Source organism: Arvicola amphibius, chromosome 6 (assembly GCF_903992535.2).
Source record: "Arvicola amphibius chromosome 6, mArvAmp1.2, whole genome shotgun sequence".
Classification (NCBI taxonomy): Eukaryota; Metazoa; Chordata; class Mammalia; order Rodentia; family Cricetidae; genus Arvicola; species Arvicola amphibius.
Genome location: NC_052052.2, coordinates 57501228 through 57519603, shown reverse-complemented (window position 1 = coordinate 57519603; position 18376 = coordinate 57501228). Strand labels below are relative to the sequence as shown.

The 18376-nt window shown below is 44.2% G+C and overlaps 3 protein-coding genes across 3 annotated transcripts; all 3 read left to right on the top strand.

Moving 5' to 3' along the window:
- On the top strand, positions 1-582 carry LOC119817272 (interferon alpha-6-like). Its single transcript, XM_038334438.1, has one exon. The coding sequence runs from the start codon at positions 1-3 to the stop codon at positions 580-582; it is 582 nt and encodes a 193-aa protein (XP_038190366.1).
- Positions 583-2275: 1693 nt separating this feature from the next.
- Positions 2276-2857, top strand: LOC119817271 (interferon alpha-6-like). Its single transcript, XM_038334437.2, has one exon. It carries the CDS (start codon positions 2276-2278, stop codon positions 2855-2857), a length of 582 nt encoding a protein of 193 aa, XP_038190365.2.
- Positions 2858-4598: 1741 nt separating this feature from the next.
- On the top strand, positions 4599-5180 carry LOC119817269 (interferon alpha-6-like). The gene has a single exon (XM_038334436.1). It carries the CDS (start codon positions 4599-4601, stop codon positions 5178-5180), a length of 582 nt encoding a protein of 193 aa, XP_038190364.1.
- The last annotated feature ends 13196 nt before the right edge of the window (positions 5181-18376 follow it).

Sequence of the window (18376 nt, the reverse complement as noted above, 5' to 3'; positions counted from 1 at the left end):
ATGGTGCCTGTGCTTCTGCTCTTGATGAGCATAAACCTGGGCTGCAGCACAGCTTGTACACTTGACTGGAGTGCAGCGTGGAGAATTGATTCCCAGCGCATGGACACTCTACAGTTATTAAAACAAATGAAAATCGTGCCGGTCCTCTCGTGCCTGCGAGACAGAATCGATTTCAGATGTCCCTGGAAGAAAGGCCATATCACCCAAGGAAAGCAGAGAGAAGAAGCCACCTGTTGCTACTCTGAGATGCTAAGGCAGGTTCTCCAGCTCTTCAGGCCACAGGCCCCAAGAGATGCCTGGCCAGAGAGGACAATTGGGTGCCTTCTCACTAGTCTTTTGAGTGGCCTGGAGGCTCTGGAAGGGACAGGGAAGCAAACACCTCCCTGTCTGCCTACTATGGCCATGGCCATTCGCTCCTACTTCTTACGAATCTCCCGCTATCTGGAGGGAAAGGGATACAGCCCTTGCTCCTGGGAAATTGTCAGAGCAGAAATGCAAGTGGCCCTTTCCATATTCCCGGTGCCTGCAGAGAGAACCTCCAGGAAGAGAAGAAGCTCCATGCAGGAATCCACGCTCATGTGACAGCATGCTCAGGGCCTCAGGTCAGAGCACATGCACACACACACACACACACACACAGAGAGAGAGAGAGAGAGAGAGAGAGAGAGAGAGAGAGAGAGAGAGAGAGAGAGAGTACAAAGGCAACACGAGATGAAAGATGTCTGAATCGAAGGAGAGTGCACCATCATCCACCTTTTGAAAAGGATATATCTTACATCACGCTCTAAGACTGGGACAATGGAAGGGTGTGTTGGCCATATCCTATATGATTACTAATAAATTGATGATTCCAAACTGTCTCTTTGGCTTTCCATTCCTGCGGGGATTTAGGCAATTACCATGAGTTTTTTTAAGATGGACACTTGTACGGCAAATATTTTACCACATGGTAGGAATTGAAGCCATTACATGGCAGATCAGCGGGTTCTCGCTTCCTTCTGTTAACTAAGAACTCAAGACACTCAGTCTGGAGTCAGAAGGCTACCTCATCCTTGTTCATTGAAAGGGCCCTAATAACGGATGGCCAAGGCCCTGGATCAATGACATCAGACAGCAGACTAATGGTTGCAAACTCTAATGACAATAAATGTACGTGTATTATAGGAAGAAAACAGACAAAGAATCCAAACCGTCAAAAGCATAGATTGGCGGTGAAAGCAATTGTCAGTGAAAGCCTAATAATCCAGGGAGTGGGAGAACCTTGCCTTTAGTTCCAGAGGCTCAGAGGATCTAACAAGTCCCAGAGAAGGGGGCACCACAGTGAAGCACTCTGAAACAGAGCAAGAGGATTTTCGACAGGAAATGCCATTGCCATGAGTGTGGTGCTGAAGCAAAGAAAGACAGGATCGCCATCCTCCTGGTGGAAGTACCACTGAAGGAGGTTGGTTGAGCACAGCCACCGCGCATGGGGGTCAAGCATCTACACATGTCCTCTCTGGGCTCCTCTTCCTCTCTGTGGCCAGCAGCTCTAGTCTTTCCAGCTTCTACTTCCCCATTTTCCATTCCAGCCTGCCCATGGCTAGCTAGAAGGCTACCTCGACCCACACACACCATCAGAGTCAGATAAAGGAATCCATACCAAAGTCTGGCTCTCTGGATTTGGAGCCCCAACATTCTCTCTGCCATGGGTCCTCTGTCCAATCAAGTCTGTCTATACCTAGGTTGCAGGCGGCTACTTGCTGAATAGGCAGAGGACAGGCAGAACCAGGCCGGCACCCTGCTATTCCTGGGTGGAGTGTGCAAAAGGAAGCAAAAGGACTCAGAGTGAGCCCAGACCCCAGTAGAGCCACCCAGCTCCCTGAACCTGCTGAGAAGAGCACTACTTTTTATTTATTTTTTATTGCTTTATATATATTTCAAATTTCCACCTGCTTTCCTCCTCTTATTTCCCTCCCGATGACTCACTCACCCTCATTTCCTCCCCTCCAGTCTCAAGGGAGCTGACTGGATATTGTCCACTGCATTATGACGTGCATATTTGGCAATTACTAGGTTTAGGGGGAAATTTCTAACTAGCTTGTTTGGAACTTGCTCTCTTATGGAGGTATTATAACTAGTTTATACTTCGGCATGGGAAGCATTTTGGAAACTCACTAGATTTTTGTTGACGTTGACTCACTATTAAAGCAGCAGCAAATCTCCTTGCTCAATGAGTCTGAAGCCTTGCTTTAAGCGCGTGCCCTCTTTGGCCATCTCCAAATCCTTACATTTCAGCATGGTGCCTGTGCTTCTGCTCTTGATGAGCATAAACCTGGGCTGCAGCACAGCTTGTACACTTGACTGGAGTGCAGCGTGGAGAATTGATTCCCAGCGCACGGACACTCTACAGTTATTAAAACAAATGAAAATCGTGCCGGTCCTCTCGTGCCTGCGAGACAGAACCGATTTCAGATGTCCATGGAAGAAAGGCCATATCACCCAAGGAAAGCAGAGAGAAGAAGCCACCTGTTGCTACTCTGAGATGCTTAGGCAGGTTCTCCAGCTCTTCAGGCCACAGGCCCCAAGAGATGCCTGGCCAGAGAGGACAATTGGGCGCCTTCTCACTAGTCTTTTGAGTGGCCTGGAGGCTCTGGAAGGGACAGGGAAGCAAACACCTCCCTGTCTGCCTACTATGGCCATGGCCATCCGCTCCTACTTCTTACAAATCTCCCACTATCTGGAGGGAAAGGGATACAGCCCTTGCTCCTGGGAAATTGTCAGAGCAGAAATGCAAGTGGCCCTTTCCATATTCCCGGTGCCTGCAGAGAGAACCTCCAGGAAGAGAAGAAGCTCCATGCAGGAATCCACGCTCATGTGACAGCATGCTCAGGGCCTCAGGTCAGAGCACATGCACACACACACACACACACACACACACAGAGAGAGAGAGAGAGAGAGAGAGAGAGAGAGAGAGAGAGAGAGAGAGAGAGATAGAGAGAGAGAGAGAGAGAGAGAGAGAGAGAGAGAGAGAGAGAGAGTACAAAGGCAACACGAGATGAAAGATGTCTGAATCGAAGGAGAGTGCACCATCATCCACCTTTTGAAAAGGATATATCTTACATCACGCTCTAAGACTGGGACAATGGAAGGGTGTGTTGGCCATATCCTATATGATTACTAATAAATTGATGATTCCAAACTGTCTCTTTGGCTTTCCATTCCTGCGGGGAGTTAGGCAATTACCATGAGTTTTTTAAGATGGACACTTGTACGGCAAATATTTTACCACATGGCAGGAATTGAAGCCATTACATGGCAGATCAGCGGGTTCTCGCTTCCTTCTGTTAACTAAGAACTCAAGACACTCAGTCTGGAGTCAGAAGGCTACCTCATCCTTGTTCATTGAAAGGGCCCTAATAATGGATGGCCAAGGCCCTGGATCAATGACATCAGACAGCAGACTAATGGTTGCAAACTCTAATGACAATAAATGTACGTGTATCATAGGAAGAAAACAGACAAAGGATCCAAACCGTCAAAAGCATAGATTGGCGGTGAAAGCAATTGTCAGTGGAAGCCTAATAATCCAGGGAGTGGGAGAACCTTGCCTTTAGTTCCAGAGGCTCAGAGGATCTAACAAGTCCCAGAGAAGGGGGCACCACAGTGAAGCACTCTGAAACAGAGCAAGAGGATTTTCGACAGGAAATGCCATTGCCATGAGTGTGGTGCTGAAGCAAAGAAAGACAGGATCGCCATCCTCCTGGTTGAAGTACCACTTAAGGAGGTTGGTTGAGCACAGCCACCGCGCATAGGGGTCAAGTATCTACACATGTCCTCTCTGGGCTCCTCTTCCTCTCTGTGGCCAGCAGCTCTAGTCTTTCCAGCTTCTTCTTCCCTATTTTCCATTCCAGCCTGCTCAAGGCTAACTAGAAGGCTACCTCGACTCACACACACCATCAGAGTCAGATAAAGGAAACCATACCAAAGTCTGGCTCTCTGGATTTGGAGCCCCAACATTCTCTCTGCCATGGGTCCTCTGTCCAATCAAGTCTGTCTAGACCTAAGTTGCAGGCGGCTGCTTGCCGAATAGGCAGAGCACAGGCAGAACCAGGCCGGCAATCTGGCTCCTTCCTTGGTGGAGTGTGCTCTAAGCAAAAGGACTCAGAGTGAGCCCAGACCCGAGTAGAGCCAACCAGCTCCCTGAACCTGCCGAGAAGAGCACTACTTTTTATTTATTTTTTATTGCTTTATAAATATTTCAAATTTCCACCTTCTTTCCTCCTCTTATTTCCCTCCCGATGACTCACTTACCCTCCTCTCCTCCCCCTCCAGTCCCAAGGGAGCTGACTGGATATTGTCTACTGCATTATGACGTGCATATTTGGCAATTACTAGGTTTAGGGGGAAATTTCTAACTAGCTTGTTTGGAACTTGCTCTCTTATGGAATTATTATAACTAGTTTATACTTCGGCATGGGAAGCATTTTGGAAACTCACTAGATTTTTGTTGACATTGACTCACTATTAAAGCAGCAGCAAATCTCATTGCTCAATGAGTCTGAAGCCTTGCTTTAAGTGCGTGCCCTCTTTGGCCATCTCCCAAATCCTTACATTTCAGCATGGTGCCTGTGCTTCTGCTCTTGATCAGCATAAAGCTGGGCTGCAGCACAGCTTGTACACTTGACTGGAGTGCAGCGTGGAGAATTGATTCCCAGCGCACGGACACTCTACATTTATTAAAACAAATGAAAATCGTGCCGGTCCTCTCGTGCCTGCGAGACAGAACCGATTTCAGATGTCCCTGGAAGAAAGGCCATATCACCCAAGGAAAGCAGAGAGAAGAAGCCACCTGTTGCTACTCTGAGATGCTTAGGCAGGTTCTCCAGCTCTTCAGGCCACAGGCCCCAAGAGATGCCTGGCCAGAGAGGACAATTGGGCGCCTTCTCACTAGTCTGTTGAGTGGCCTGGAGGCTCTGGAAGGGACAGGGGAGCAAACACCTACCTGTCTGCCTACTTTGGCCATGGCCATCAGCACCTACTTCTTACGAATCTCCCGCTATCTGGAGGTTAAGGGATACAGCCCTTGCTCCTGGGAGATTGTCAGAGCATTAATGGAAGTGGCCACTTCCATATTCCCGTTGCCTGCAGAGAGAACCTCCAGGAAGAGAAGAAGTTCCATGCAGGAATCTATGCTCAGGTGACAGCATGCTCAGGGCCTCAGGTCAGAGCACACACAAACACACACACACACACACACACACACACACACAAACACAGAGTCCAGTGCAACACCAGATGAAAGAAGTCTGAATCGACGACTGGGCACCATCATCCACCTTTTGAAAAGGGTCTCGTGCTTTTTTTGGGGGGGGTGTGGGGGGCACAAAATCCCACAGCTCAACCTGTTTGGGCTCCTGGGACCTGGAATTGAGTGCACCCAGGCCAGTGGGAGGTCCCCTCCTTCATTTGACTGCCTGGGGCAAGATAAGCCTTTGTCTGAGAGCTGCTTGGCCTGCAAGGGGACCTGACAGTCTGCCAGAGGATCCATCATTCTTTGGGCTCAGCCTGTTTGGGCTCTGGGGACCTGGAATCGAGAGCACCCAGACCGGTGGGAGGTCCCCTCCTTCATTTGACTGCCCGGGGCAAGGTAGGCCTCTGTCTGAGAGCTGCTTGGCCTGCAAGGGGACCTGACAGTCTGCCAGAGGATCCATCATTCTTTGGGCTCAGCCTGTTTGGGCTCTGGGGACCTGGAATTGAGTGCACCCAGACCGGTGGGAGGTCCCCTCCTTCATTTGACTGCCCGGGGCAAGGTAAGCCTTTGTCTGAGAGCTGCTTGGCCTGCAAGGGGACCTGACAGTCTGCCAGAGGATCCATCATTCTTTGGGGTGAGTGAGGAGTGAGTGCCCGAACCACGGCAGCTGCCCGGAGAGGGACCACCTACACTCCACAACTCCCCCTGCCTCCAGCACACTTCCTGCTCTTCCTGCAGGGGTTATTCTCCCTGGATACTGCTTCTCTCTCCCTGTCCTTTCCCAGCTTGCACCCAGAATCCTCCCCCCCTCCCCTGCCTCATCCTCCTGTCTTTGAGGCCACAAAATCCCACATCTCAGCCTGTTTGGGCTCTGGGGACCTGGAATTGAGTTCACCAAGACCGGTGGGAGGTCCCCTCCTTCATTTGACTGCCCGGGGCAAGGTAGGCCTCTGTCTGAGAGCTGCTTGGCCTGCAAGGGGACCTGACAGTCTGCCAGAGGATCCATCATTCTTTGGGGTGAGTGAGGAGTGAGTGCCCGAACCGCGGCAGCTGCCCGGAGAGGGACCACCTACACTCCACAACTCCCCCTGCCTCCAGCACACTTCCTGCTCTTCCTGCAGGGGTTATTCTCCCCGGATACCGCCTCTCTCTCCCTGTCCCTTCCCAGCTTGCACCCAGAATCCTCTCCCCCTCCCCCTGCCTCATCCTCCCGTCTTTGGGGCCACAAAATCCCACAGCTCAGCCTGTTTGGGCTCTGGGGACCTGGAATTGAGTGCACCCAGACCGGTGGGAGGTCCCCTCCTTCATTTGACTGCCCGGGGCAAGGTAAGCCTTTGTCTGAGAGCTGCTTGGCCTGCAAGGGGACCTGACAGTCTGCCAGAGGATCCATCATTCTTTGGGGTGTCCTGCTCCAGTTCTAAGGCCATTCACCCAAAGGGGTCAGACTCTGGCCTCCAGGCAGGTCTGAGGATTCCTGCGGAGGGGTGCGGGCTCCTTCAGATTGTGCTGCCAGGTTCGCTGTGTGGTATTCCATCCTGCCCTGCCCCCACCTTGGCCCTTTTGTCTGGGCTGCGACCCTGGGCTGCCTGGAATCCCTGATCCTGTGCACTGACATTCCATCTGAACTGGTGAGTGAAGGCGGACCCTGGGGCAACCTGCCCTGGAAGAGAGCACAGACCCCCTACCCCCACTTCCCTCTGCAGGCTTGTGTCTGTTTCTCCCGTCCCTGTTTCTCCCAAGCTTTCCCTAGTGTTCTCAGGTGTCCTGCTCCTGTTCTAAGGCCATCCACCCAAAGGGGTCAGACACGGACCTCCAGGCAGGTCTGAGGATTCCTGCAAGGGAGTGCGGGCTTCTTCAGATTGTGTCACAAGGAATAGGTCCTCCTCTGGCACTGGGGAGATCCAACCAGTTTCAGTCACAGCAAAGATTGGTCTAGGACACCAAACGCCTCCGGGCTCCCTTTGAAGGAAGAGATGGGCAGGCGCCAAAGCAGGAGCTCCTCCAACAACATGAAAGGCAACATGACATCACCACAAGCCAGACATCCCGAAACAACAAGAATTGAACACCCTACCCCAGAAGATATAGAAGAAACCGACCTTAAACAGTACTTTATGAAAATAATAGAGGACCTTAAACAGGAGGTAAAAAACTGCCATAAAGAAATGGAGATGACAAACAAAAAGGTAGACAAAATAAATAAATCTCTCAAAGATACCCAAGAAAAACAAGAAAAACAAGAAAAAGCAATCAAACAGGTAAGGGAAACAGTACAAGACCTGATAAATGAAATGGAGGTATTGAAGAAAACACAATCTGAGGGACGACTGGAAATGGAAACTCTGAGTAAACGAACAGAAACTTCAGAGACAAGTATTTCCAACCGAATACAAGAGATGGAAGAAAGAATCTCGGACTCTGAAGATACTATAGAGGAAATAAACTCACAGATTAAAGAACTAAACAAATCTAACAAATTCTTAACTCAAAACATTCAGGAAATCTGGGACACCATGAAAAGACCAAACCTAAGAATAATTGGGGTAGAAGAAGGAGAAGAATTACAACTCAAAGGCCCAGAAAACATATTCAACAAAATTATAGAAGAAAACTTCCCCAACCTAAAGAAGGATGTTCCTATGAAGGTACAAGAAGCCTACAGAACACCAAATAGACTGGATCAAAAGAAAGCATCCCCACGCCATATAATAATCAAAACACAAAACATACAGAATAAAGAACAGATATTAAGAGCTGCAAAGGAAAAAGGTCAAGTAACATATAAAGGGAAACCTATCAGAATTACACCTGATTTCTCAATGGAAACCATGAAAGCCAGAAGAGCTTGGATAGATGTGCTACAGACACTAAGGGAACATGGATGCAAGCCTAGACTATTATACCCAGCAAAGCTTGCATTCACCATTGATGGAGAAAACAAGATATTCCAGGACAAAAACAGATTTAAACAATACGCAGCCACAAATCCAGCCTTGCAGAAAGTAATAGAAGGAAAATCACAAACCAAGGAGTCCAACAACGCCCACAATAACTCAGGCATCTAGCGACCCTTCACCAGCACAACTAGAAGAAGGGAAACACACAAACTCTACTACTAAAAATGACTGAAGTTAACAACCACTGGTCATTAATATCACTTAATATCAATGGACTCAATTCACCTATAAAAAGGCACAGGCTAAGAGACTGGATACGAAAACAGAATCCAACATTTTGCTGTTTACAAGAAACACACCTCAACCACAAAGACAGACATCTACTCAGAGTAAAGGGTTGGGAAAAGGTTTATCAAGCAAATGGCCCTAAGAAACAAGCGGGTGTGGCCATTCTAATTTCCAACAAAGTTGACTTCAAACTAAAATCAATCAGAAGAGATGGAAAGGGACACTTTATACTCATAACAGGAAAAATCCATCAGAATGAAGTCTCAATCCTGAATATCTATGCCCCTAATATAAAAGCTCCCACTTATGTAAAAGAAACACTTCTAGAACTCAAGGCAGCCATCAAACCACACACACTAATAGTTGGAGACTTCAACACTCCTCTCTCACCAATGGACAGGTCAATCAGACAGAAACCTAACAGAGAATTGAAAGACTTAATGGAGGTAATGAACCAAATGGACTTAACAGACATCTATAGAACATTCCACCCAAATAGGAAAGAATATACCTTCTTCTCTGCGGCTCATGGAACCTTTTCGAAAATTGACCATATACTTGGTAACAAAGCAAACTTCCACAGTTACAAAAAAATATTAGTAACCACCTGTGTCTTATCGGATCACCATGGATTAAAATTAGAATTCAACAACAATGCTACCCCCAGAAAGCCCACAAACTCATGGAAACTGAACAGTCAACTACTGACCCACACCTGGGTCAAGGAAGAAATAAAGAAAGAAATTAAAGTCTTTCTTGAATTTAATGAAAACAAAGACACAACATACTCAAACCTATGGGACACAATGAAAGCAGTGCTAAGAGGAAAGTTCATAGCACTAAGTGCCCACTTAAAGAAAACGGAGAAAGCGCTCATTGGTGACTTAACAGCACACCTGAAAGCTCTGGAAAAAAAAAGAAGCAGACTCACCTAGGAGAAGTAGAAGACTGGAAATAATCAAATTGAGGGCAGAAATCAACAAAATAGAAACACAGAAAACAATCCAAAGAATCAATGAAACAAGAAGCTGGTTCTTGGAGAAAATCAACAAGATTGACAAACCCTTAGCCAAACTAATCAAACGGCAGAGGGAGAACACGCAAATTAATAAGATCAGAAATGAAAAGGGGGACATAACCACAGACACAGAGGAAATTCAGAAAATCATTAGATCTTACTACAAAAGCCTGTATGCCACAAAATTGGAAAATGTAAAAGAAATGGACAGTTTTTTAGATAAATACCATATACCAAAGTTAAACCAGGACCAGGTAAATGCTCTAAATAATCCTGTTAGTCGCGAAGAATTAGAAACTGTTATCAGAAACCTCCCTACCAAAAAGAGCCCAGGACCAGATGGTTTCAATGCGGAATTCTACCAGAACTTCCAAGAAGACCTAATACCTATACTCCTTAAGGTATTTCATAATATAGAAACACAAGAGTCACTGCCAAATTCCTTCTATGAAGCTACAGTTACCCTGATACCTAAACCACACAAAGACTCAACCAAGAAAGAGAATTACAGGCCAATCTCACTCATGAACATTGACGCAAAAATTCTCAATAAAATACTGGCAAACCGAATCCAAGAACACATTAGAAAAATTATCCATTACGATCAAGTAGGCTTCATCCCAGAGATGCAGGGCTGGTTCAACATACGAAAATCTATCAATGTAATCCATCATATAAACAAACTGTAGGGAAAAAAAACCATATGGTCATCTCATTAGATGCTGAAAAAGCATTTGACAAAATTCAGCACCCTTTTATGATAAAGGTCTTGGAGAGATTAGGGATACAAGGGTCATTCCTAAATATAATAAAAGCTATTTACAGCAAGCCGACAGCTAACATCAAATTAAACGGAGAGAAACTCAAGGCTATCCCACTAAATTCAGGAACACGACAAGGCTGTCCACTCTCTCCTTATCTCTTCAATATAGTGCTTGAAGTTCTAGCAATAGCAATAAGACAACATAAGGGAATCAAGGGGATTCAATTTGGAAAGGAAGAAGTTAAACTTTCATTATTTGCAGATGATATGATAGTATACATAAGCGACCCCAAAAACTCCACCAAAGAACTCCTACAGCTGATAAACTCCTTCAGTAACGTGGCAGGTTACAAGATCAACTCCAAAAAATCAGTCGCCCTCCTATACACAAAGGATAAGGAAGCAGAGAGGGAAATCAGAGAAGTATCACCTTTCACAATAGCCACAAATAGCATAAGATATCTGGGAGTATCTCTAACCAAGGAAGTGAAGGATTTATTTGACAAGAACTTTAAGTCTTTGAAGAAAGAAATTGAAGAGGATACCAGGAAATGGAAGGATCTCCCCTGCTCGTGGATTGGGAGGATCAACATAGTAAAAATGGCAATTCTACCAAAAGCAATCTATAGATTCAATGCAATCCCAATCAAGGTCCCATTAAAATTCTTCACAGAGATTGAGAGGACAATAATCAACTTTATATGGAAAAACAAGAAACCCAGGATAGCCAAAAAAATCTTATACAATAAAGGTTCTTCTGGAGGCATTACCATCCCTGACTTCAAACTCTATTACAAAGCTACAGTATTGAAAACGGCTTGGTATTGGCATAAAAACAGAGAGGTTGACCAATGGAATCGTATAGAAGACCCGGATCTTAAACCACAAACCTATGAACACCTGATTTTTGATAAAGGAGCCAAAAGTACACAATGGAAGAAAGAGGGCATCTTCAACAAATGGTGCTGGCATAACTGGATGTCAACCTGTAGAAGAATGAAAGTAGATCCATATCTATCACCATGCACAAAACTCAAGTCCAAATGGATTAAAGACCTCAATATTAATTTGAACACATTGAGCTTGATAGAGGAGAAAGTGGGAAGTACTCTACAACAAATGGGCACAGGGAACCGTTTCCTACGCATAACCCCAGCTGCACAGACTTTAAGGGCAACATTGAATAAATGGGACCTCCTGAAGTTGAGCAGCTTCTGTAAAGCAAAGGACATTGTCACTAAGACACAAAGGCAGCCTACTGACTGGGAAAAGATCTTCACCAACCCTGCAACTGACAAAGGTCTGATCTCTAAAATATATAAGGAACTCAAGAGACTAGACGGTAAAATGCCAATTAACCCAATTAAAAAATGGGGCGCTGAACTGAACAGAGAATTCTCAACAGAAGAAGTTCGAATGGCCAAAAGACACTTAAGGTCATGCTCAACCTCCCTAGCTATCAGGGAAATGCAAATCAAAACAACTTTGAGATATCATCTTACACCTGTCAGATTGGCTAAAATCCAAAACACCAATAATAACCTTTGCTGGAGAGGTTGTGGGGTAAGGGGTACACTCATCCATTGCTGGTGGGAATGCAAACTTGTGCAACCACTTTGGAAAGCAGTGTGGTGGTTTCTCAGGAAATTCGGGATCAACCTACCCCAGGACCCAGCAATTCCACTATTGGGAATCTACCCAAGAGATGCCCAATCATACAACAAAAGCATATGCTCATCTATGTTCATAGCAGCATTATTTGTAATAGCCAGATCCTGGAAACAACCTAGATGCCCTTCAGTGGAAGAATGGATGAAGAAACTGTGGAATATATACATGCTAGAATACTACTCAGCGGTAAAAAACAATGACATCTTGAATTTTGCAGGCAAATGGATGGAAATAGAAAACACTATTCTGAGTGAGGTAACCCAGACCCATAAAGATGAACATGGGATGTACTCACTCATATTCGGTTTCTAGCCATAATTAAAGGGCATCGAGCCTATAAATTTGGGATCCTTGAGAAGATAATAAGAAGGTGAACTCCCAAAAAAAGATATAGTAATCCTCCTGGATATTGGAAGTAGACACGATTGCCAGGCAAAATTGGGAACTTGAGGGTTGGGCAAGACTGGGCCAAGGGAAGATGGGGGAGAGAAAAGTGTGAAGGGGAGAACGGGGGGAGCTCGGAGGAATGGGGTGCTTGGGATATAGGAAGGGTGGATATGGGAGCAGGGAAGCATATATCTTAATTTAAGGAGCTACCTGAGGGTTGTCAAGAGACTTGACCCTAGAGGGGTTCCCAGGTTTCCAGGGAGATGCCCCCAGTTAGTTCCTTGGGCAGCTGAGGAGAGGGAGCCTGAAAAGACCAGTTCCTATAGCCATACTGATGAATTTCTTGCATATCACCATAGAACCTCCACCTGACAATAGATGAAGAAAATGACAGAGCCCCACATTGGAGCACCGGACTGAGCTCCGAAGGTCCTGATGAGGAGCAGAAGGAGAGAGAACATGAGAAAGAAAGTCAGGACCGTGAGGGAACCTCCAGCTGGCGACAGATGGGGAAGGTGACTGAGCCCCACATTGGAGCACTGGACTGAGCTCCCAAGGTCCTCATGAGGAGCAGAAGGAGCGAGAACTTGAGGGAGAAAGTCAGGAACAAGAGGGGTGCGTTCACTCATGGAGACGGTGGGACAGAACTAATGGGAGATCACCAACTCCAGTTGGAATGGGACTGATAGATCATGCGACCAAACCCGTCTCTCTGAATGTGGCCAACAGCGGGGGCTGACTGAGAAGCAAAGGACAATGGCTCTGGGCTCTGATTCTTCTGCATGGACGGGCTCTGTGGGAGCCTTCTCAGCTTGATCGATCACCTTCCTGGACCTGGGGGGAGTTGGGAGGACATTGGTCTTAGCATAGAGTGGGGAACCCTGATGGCTCCTTGGCCTTGAGAAGGAGGGAGGGGAGGTATGGGTGGAGGGGAGGGGAGGGGAGGGAAGGGGGAGGAGGAGGGAAGGAGATGGAAATTTTTAAATATAAAAAAAAATAAACCATGAAAAAAAAAAGGGTCTCGTACATCATGCTCTAAAACTGGGATAATGGAAGTGTGTATGTGCAGTATCCTAACTGATTACTAATACAATTATGAATCCAAATGGTCTGGATATGTTTCAGTTCCTAGGTGGAGTTTGGCAAGGGCCATGGGTGTTGTGAGTTGGACCCTTGTCTGGTAAGTATTTACCAAGATGGTAGGTATTGAGGCCATTACTAGGCGGGTCAGCGGGTTCTGGCTTCCTTCCATTTAGTTGGAACTCAGGACTCTCAGACTGGAGTCAGAAGGCTACTTCGTCCTTGTTTATTGAATGGGCCCTAGTAACAGATGGCCAAGGCCCTGGTTCAATGCTGGCAGGACCCTGCTGCATGTCCCAGGCTTTCGTTGTCTCTGTGTCTTCACACACATACAATCAACTGGGTCCCTGCTGTGGGCAAGATGGGTGGCCACCTGTTGCAGAGGATTGAGCATCCTGTGATTCACCTGGGATGGTGCACCATGACAAGGTGACCAGACACTCCCAAGACTACAGAAGACCAGCATTGACTCTACTCTGCTCAGACAGCCTGCACCTGTTCTCACATGACAGTGCCTTGCTCTAATCAGCCCAAAGCAGGCCGCTGGGTGACGTGAGGCAGGAGGAGTCAAGTGTGTGAGCAGAAATACCCTCTCTGGTCACCCTCACTGTGGCCCTGCTACTCTTAAGGGTGATCAGCCATGGCTCTTGCTCGTTCCATTCCGTTTATCTTGTGGACACCCTCAGAGTACAAGAAACATCAACCTGGGCCTACTTTGAACATTGAAAGTTTCACAACATGTCACCTATTCATGTTCACAACCTCTTGGCGACTTTCAAGAAGCAGTGTGGAGGACAGATTCAGGAAGGGTCACAGTGTAGAGTGGAACAGAGGGAGAGGGAGAGGGAGAGGGAGAGGGAGAGGGAGAGGGAGAGAGAGAGAGAGAGAGAGAGAGAGAGAGAGAGAGAGAGATGTGATGCAAGAGTACCCAAAGAAGATGACACAATAGTCCAGGAAGTTACAGAATACCTGACCATTCAAGTCCTTTTTGGGTGCCAGAGTGACTTGTACACCACACTTGCCCACCAGGGATCCTTGCCATCTTAACCGAACCCCTATCCTCATGTCCAGGCTTGCAAAGCCCAGGGACTGCATAGTGCATGGGGAAAGTTTGTACCATATTCCCCAGGCCCTCCTCTGCATACTGCTTTCTTAGGTCTGCTGCTGATTCCTTCTAAGTAGCACATGAAGGCCTTAGAATTTCATAAGAAACATCTGTCAATAGCAAAGATTTAAAGAATTTTCTATTTCATGACATCAAGCTGAGGGGACTATAAAGAGATGTCCTACTTTTTCTTTCTATACTCAAACACTAGTACCTGCAGTGATTATTCCAAAGGGTACTCAGAGGAAGGAAATCTGGCAGATGGATGTGTTCCACTTTGCAGATTTTTAAAAATTAAAATGTGTACACCAAACCATTGATACTTATTCAGGTTTTCATAGGGCAACTGCTTTGATCTCAGAAAAGGCTGAATCAGTAATCATGCATTTATTAGAAGTTATGGCCATCATGGGTATACCTGCACAACTAAAGATAGATAACAGTCCAGCATATGTCTTTAAGAAAATGAAACAGTTTTTCTCTATTATAATATAAAGCATATCACATGTATACCGAACAATCCTACAAGTCAGGCAGTTATAGAAAGATTGAATTGACTTATAAACGATATGTTAAAAAAACATAAAGGAATTGAAAATACCCCCAGAGATAGATTATATACTGCTTTATTAACTTTGAATTTTCTTAATGCTAATGAGAAAGAAACAACAGCATCAGAGAGACATTGGATAATAGAAAAGTCTTCTGAATTACATCAGCTGGTGTATTTCAAGGATGTGTTGACCTCAGAATAGAAACTAGGAGATGTGCTATGTTGGGAAAAGGATTTTGCTCTTGTTTGCACAGGAGAAGAAATGTTATGGATACCCTCAAAATTAATAAAGTTTCATTTGAAAAAGAGAAATTTCTTTAGAAAAAGAAATGACAGCTCATCCACAGAGGTGACAACCATACAGGTGGTATGGAAACCTCATAAAGGTTGTGGCAGGGTTCTCCTTTTGTCTTTGAAGGAAAATACTCATTTTCAAATAGTCATGAGACTTTGGACATCTAGATGCCTAAAGAGGAAAAAAATAATTATCCAGATAGGATCATCAAACAAAGAGAATTATGACTTATGAGGACGGGTCATCTGAGGGTAAGAATCTCTGAACATTAACTAGAATAATAGTCATGACTCACTTAAAAATCAAAACTGGCTTTGGAGTTGGACAATAGCTCTGTCCTTCTCTAAATCCAAGCATGTTGTTAAAAGAAAAAAATCAGAGCTTCTGTCTCATGTCAGGAGCCATCTGGTATGGGACAGAAAAAAAGAAAGAATTTAGAAAAAAATTTTACTTTTCATAATACCTATGTTTATCTCTATCATATATTTCGGTGAATATATATCTGTATAAATAATGTTTAGGCTTTCCACAATGAACAGTGAATTTTCCTGCAGTAATCTTTGAAGTTTCCAGGAAAGAGATGGGACCCCACAACAACGACCCCACCTGGTTGCTATGACATCGTGATGGTAGTAGTGCTACTTTAACACCTTTTTAGGAAACCAGCAGCTCAAGATGGTTCCTACATGGTTAGGTGAAATGGTGCACCGTTTTACAATGTTCTGACCAGAAATTCAAAAAGAAACCTCAGAAAAACCCTACTGAATACTCAGAGACTATTTGCAATTATACCAGAAAGTAATCTTGAAACCTAACGATCTCTCACAGGACTCCATAGAAAGAACATTGCCCCCATGACAGCTGGAAGTAATTCTCAAAGATGACTTCCCCTCTCCCAACAAAGTTTGTCCTCAGGGTTAGGGACATCAATTACTGGTTGATTATAATTGGTATAGGGTTGGGGATTGAGGTAGAAACTGTGTAGGCTCAGGAATCTCTTTCATAAAAAGAGAAAAATTGGATGGGATAATAGGTAGATTAGTACAATCTTGCTCACCCTAATAATAGTAAGTAATAGAGTGAATACTTGTGAGCTATTATTTATAGGCAATTTACACTGGTATAGATTCTTGTATGTTGATACAAACAAATTGTATTGAATATGTTCATATTTTTGTCTACAATATTTGTATACCTAGGCAAAGTTATTATGTCATATTGTATGCATGCATGTTTCTACCTCTGTTTAAGACATTTTGCATATTGATACAATTTTAAGATATATTTATCATATTGCATTATACATTTCTACCTCTGATCAAGATACTTACACATTGTTTACATTTTGAGGTCATTGTTCTCAATTGCTGCACAGTTGTTTAAAGATAGTTTAATATTCCAATATGAAGTATTAGTCTTTAAGTTATATAGGTATTAAGAATTATAGGTCAAAAGTGATCCTTGTTTGTCATACTTATAGTTAGACTAACCAGATTCTTTATATACATAGAAATTGTATTCTGGGTAGACAGGTAATCTTCAACCACTTCAAAGAGCTGTAGAATATGGCATTTAAATAAGTTAAGGTTCTGTTGACCTGAGACACGATTGTTCCTGGAAGCCCTGATCTATTTCTGAGAAAATCTGAGCACCAGAGACAGTCCACTTGGAGCTTGTTTTCTTCTTGTCAAAACTGGCCTTTGGGCAAGGAATTACCCATGCCACGACCACTGACAAAATGCATGATGTCTGGACAGGACAAGCAGGATACAAGAGAAAAGACTGTTAAATCCTGCCAAGACAGGGTAAGACAGTTCTGAAATTTTTTCTGCCTTGGAAAATAATCTGTTAGTTACTCTAGGCCTTAGCCAAAGTTGGTTGCTCCAATGTTGCAAATGAGACTTTGGGTGATTGCCCAGGTAACCAACCGGTTGATTCTGTCAGTTTTTGCACATTTTAGAAGCCACTTGATTGTACTTTCTGCTTACTCAAATAATATTATTTCCCTTTTCTGATCATCAATGAGATTGAAGACTAAATAGTTATAGTTAATTTCCTCTCATGACTTAGCCAAGTAATTTATAATACAAGACTAGACTCCTTAGGATAGGATAATTATTGAAACATTTATCACATGTTTCTTGGTTGATATTGTTTATGCTGATTGTAATTAAATTTTTAATACTTAAAATTTGTTATTATCGTATATAATTTCTCTCTAGTAGCATTTCCATATCAGCTGGGGTCCATTTTCTATTTCCACTGATATTAATTGAAGCCAATCATGTCAGGTAGCTTTATTGATTGACTTCCCTAACAAACGGTGAATGCAGGGCATAGGATACTATTGCTTGCTTAATTTATTTTAGATCACTCATACCTTTAGGTTGCCATGTATTTTTTTTTTGACTACCTTAGGGTGTTTTGTGCTAGATGGCTTCTCAGAGTATATTACCAGATAGGCAGCTAAAACTCTGGGTAAGTCATCCTGGACTCTTGCATGTACTTATAAGTCTGAAACCTGTCCTTGTACCTTTTCTCCCTGCTCATCAGTTTTGATAATTTCCTTAATCTTTTAAAAATCTCTTTACCACTGACTTTTGTAAAGTCTGAATCTCCTGTCCAGTGTTCTGTTCTAATGCTATCACTGAGGATTCCAAGGTATGAAATTTGTCCATTAAAGATAAGGTCTCATCCTAGGACATAATTTTGATGGCATGCATATTACCTTCCTGAAGAGATACCTTACCTATTAATCTATCATAACTTTTCAACAGATTCTGATTATTAAATTCAGCAGCACAAATTCTTTCAGATAATGTCTCAGCACCCATCGACATGGATTGGATTTTATCTGTCAAATTAACGTTATCCTTTTCAATAGTATTAATTTTTTCAACTAGCTGTTCATTATTAGTCTGTAAAGACTGTAGCATTTGTAAAAGTGTCTCATTCTTGGCTCTGCTATCAAATCATTTTCTTTATGGTACAATATGAAAAACAAAACTAATTTCCAAAATCAAATAAATGGATGTACAAGGAAAATCACATAAACCTTGCAGAATATTATCCACAGAGTAAGCAAAATG

What these genes read in the sequence shown, in the direction of transcription:
- LOC119817272 (XM_038334438.1), top strand. Translation starts at nt 1, where the DNA reads ATGGTGCCTGTGCTTCTGCTCTTGATGAGCATAAACCTGGGCTGCAGC.
- LOC119817271 (XM_038334437.2), top strand. Translation starts at nt 2,276, where the DNA reads ATGGTGCCTGTGCTTCTGCTCTTGATGAGCATAAACCTGGGCTGCAGC.
- LOC119817269 (XM_038334436.1), top strand. Translation starts at nt 4,599, where the DNA reads ATGGTGCCTGTGCTTCTGCTCTTGATCAGCATAAAGCTGGGCTGCAGC.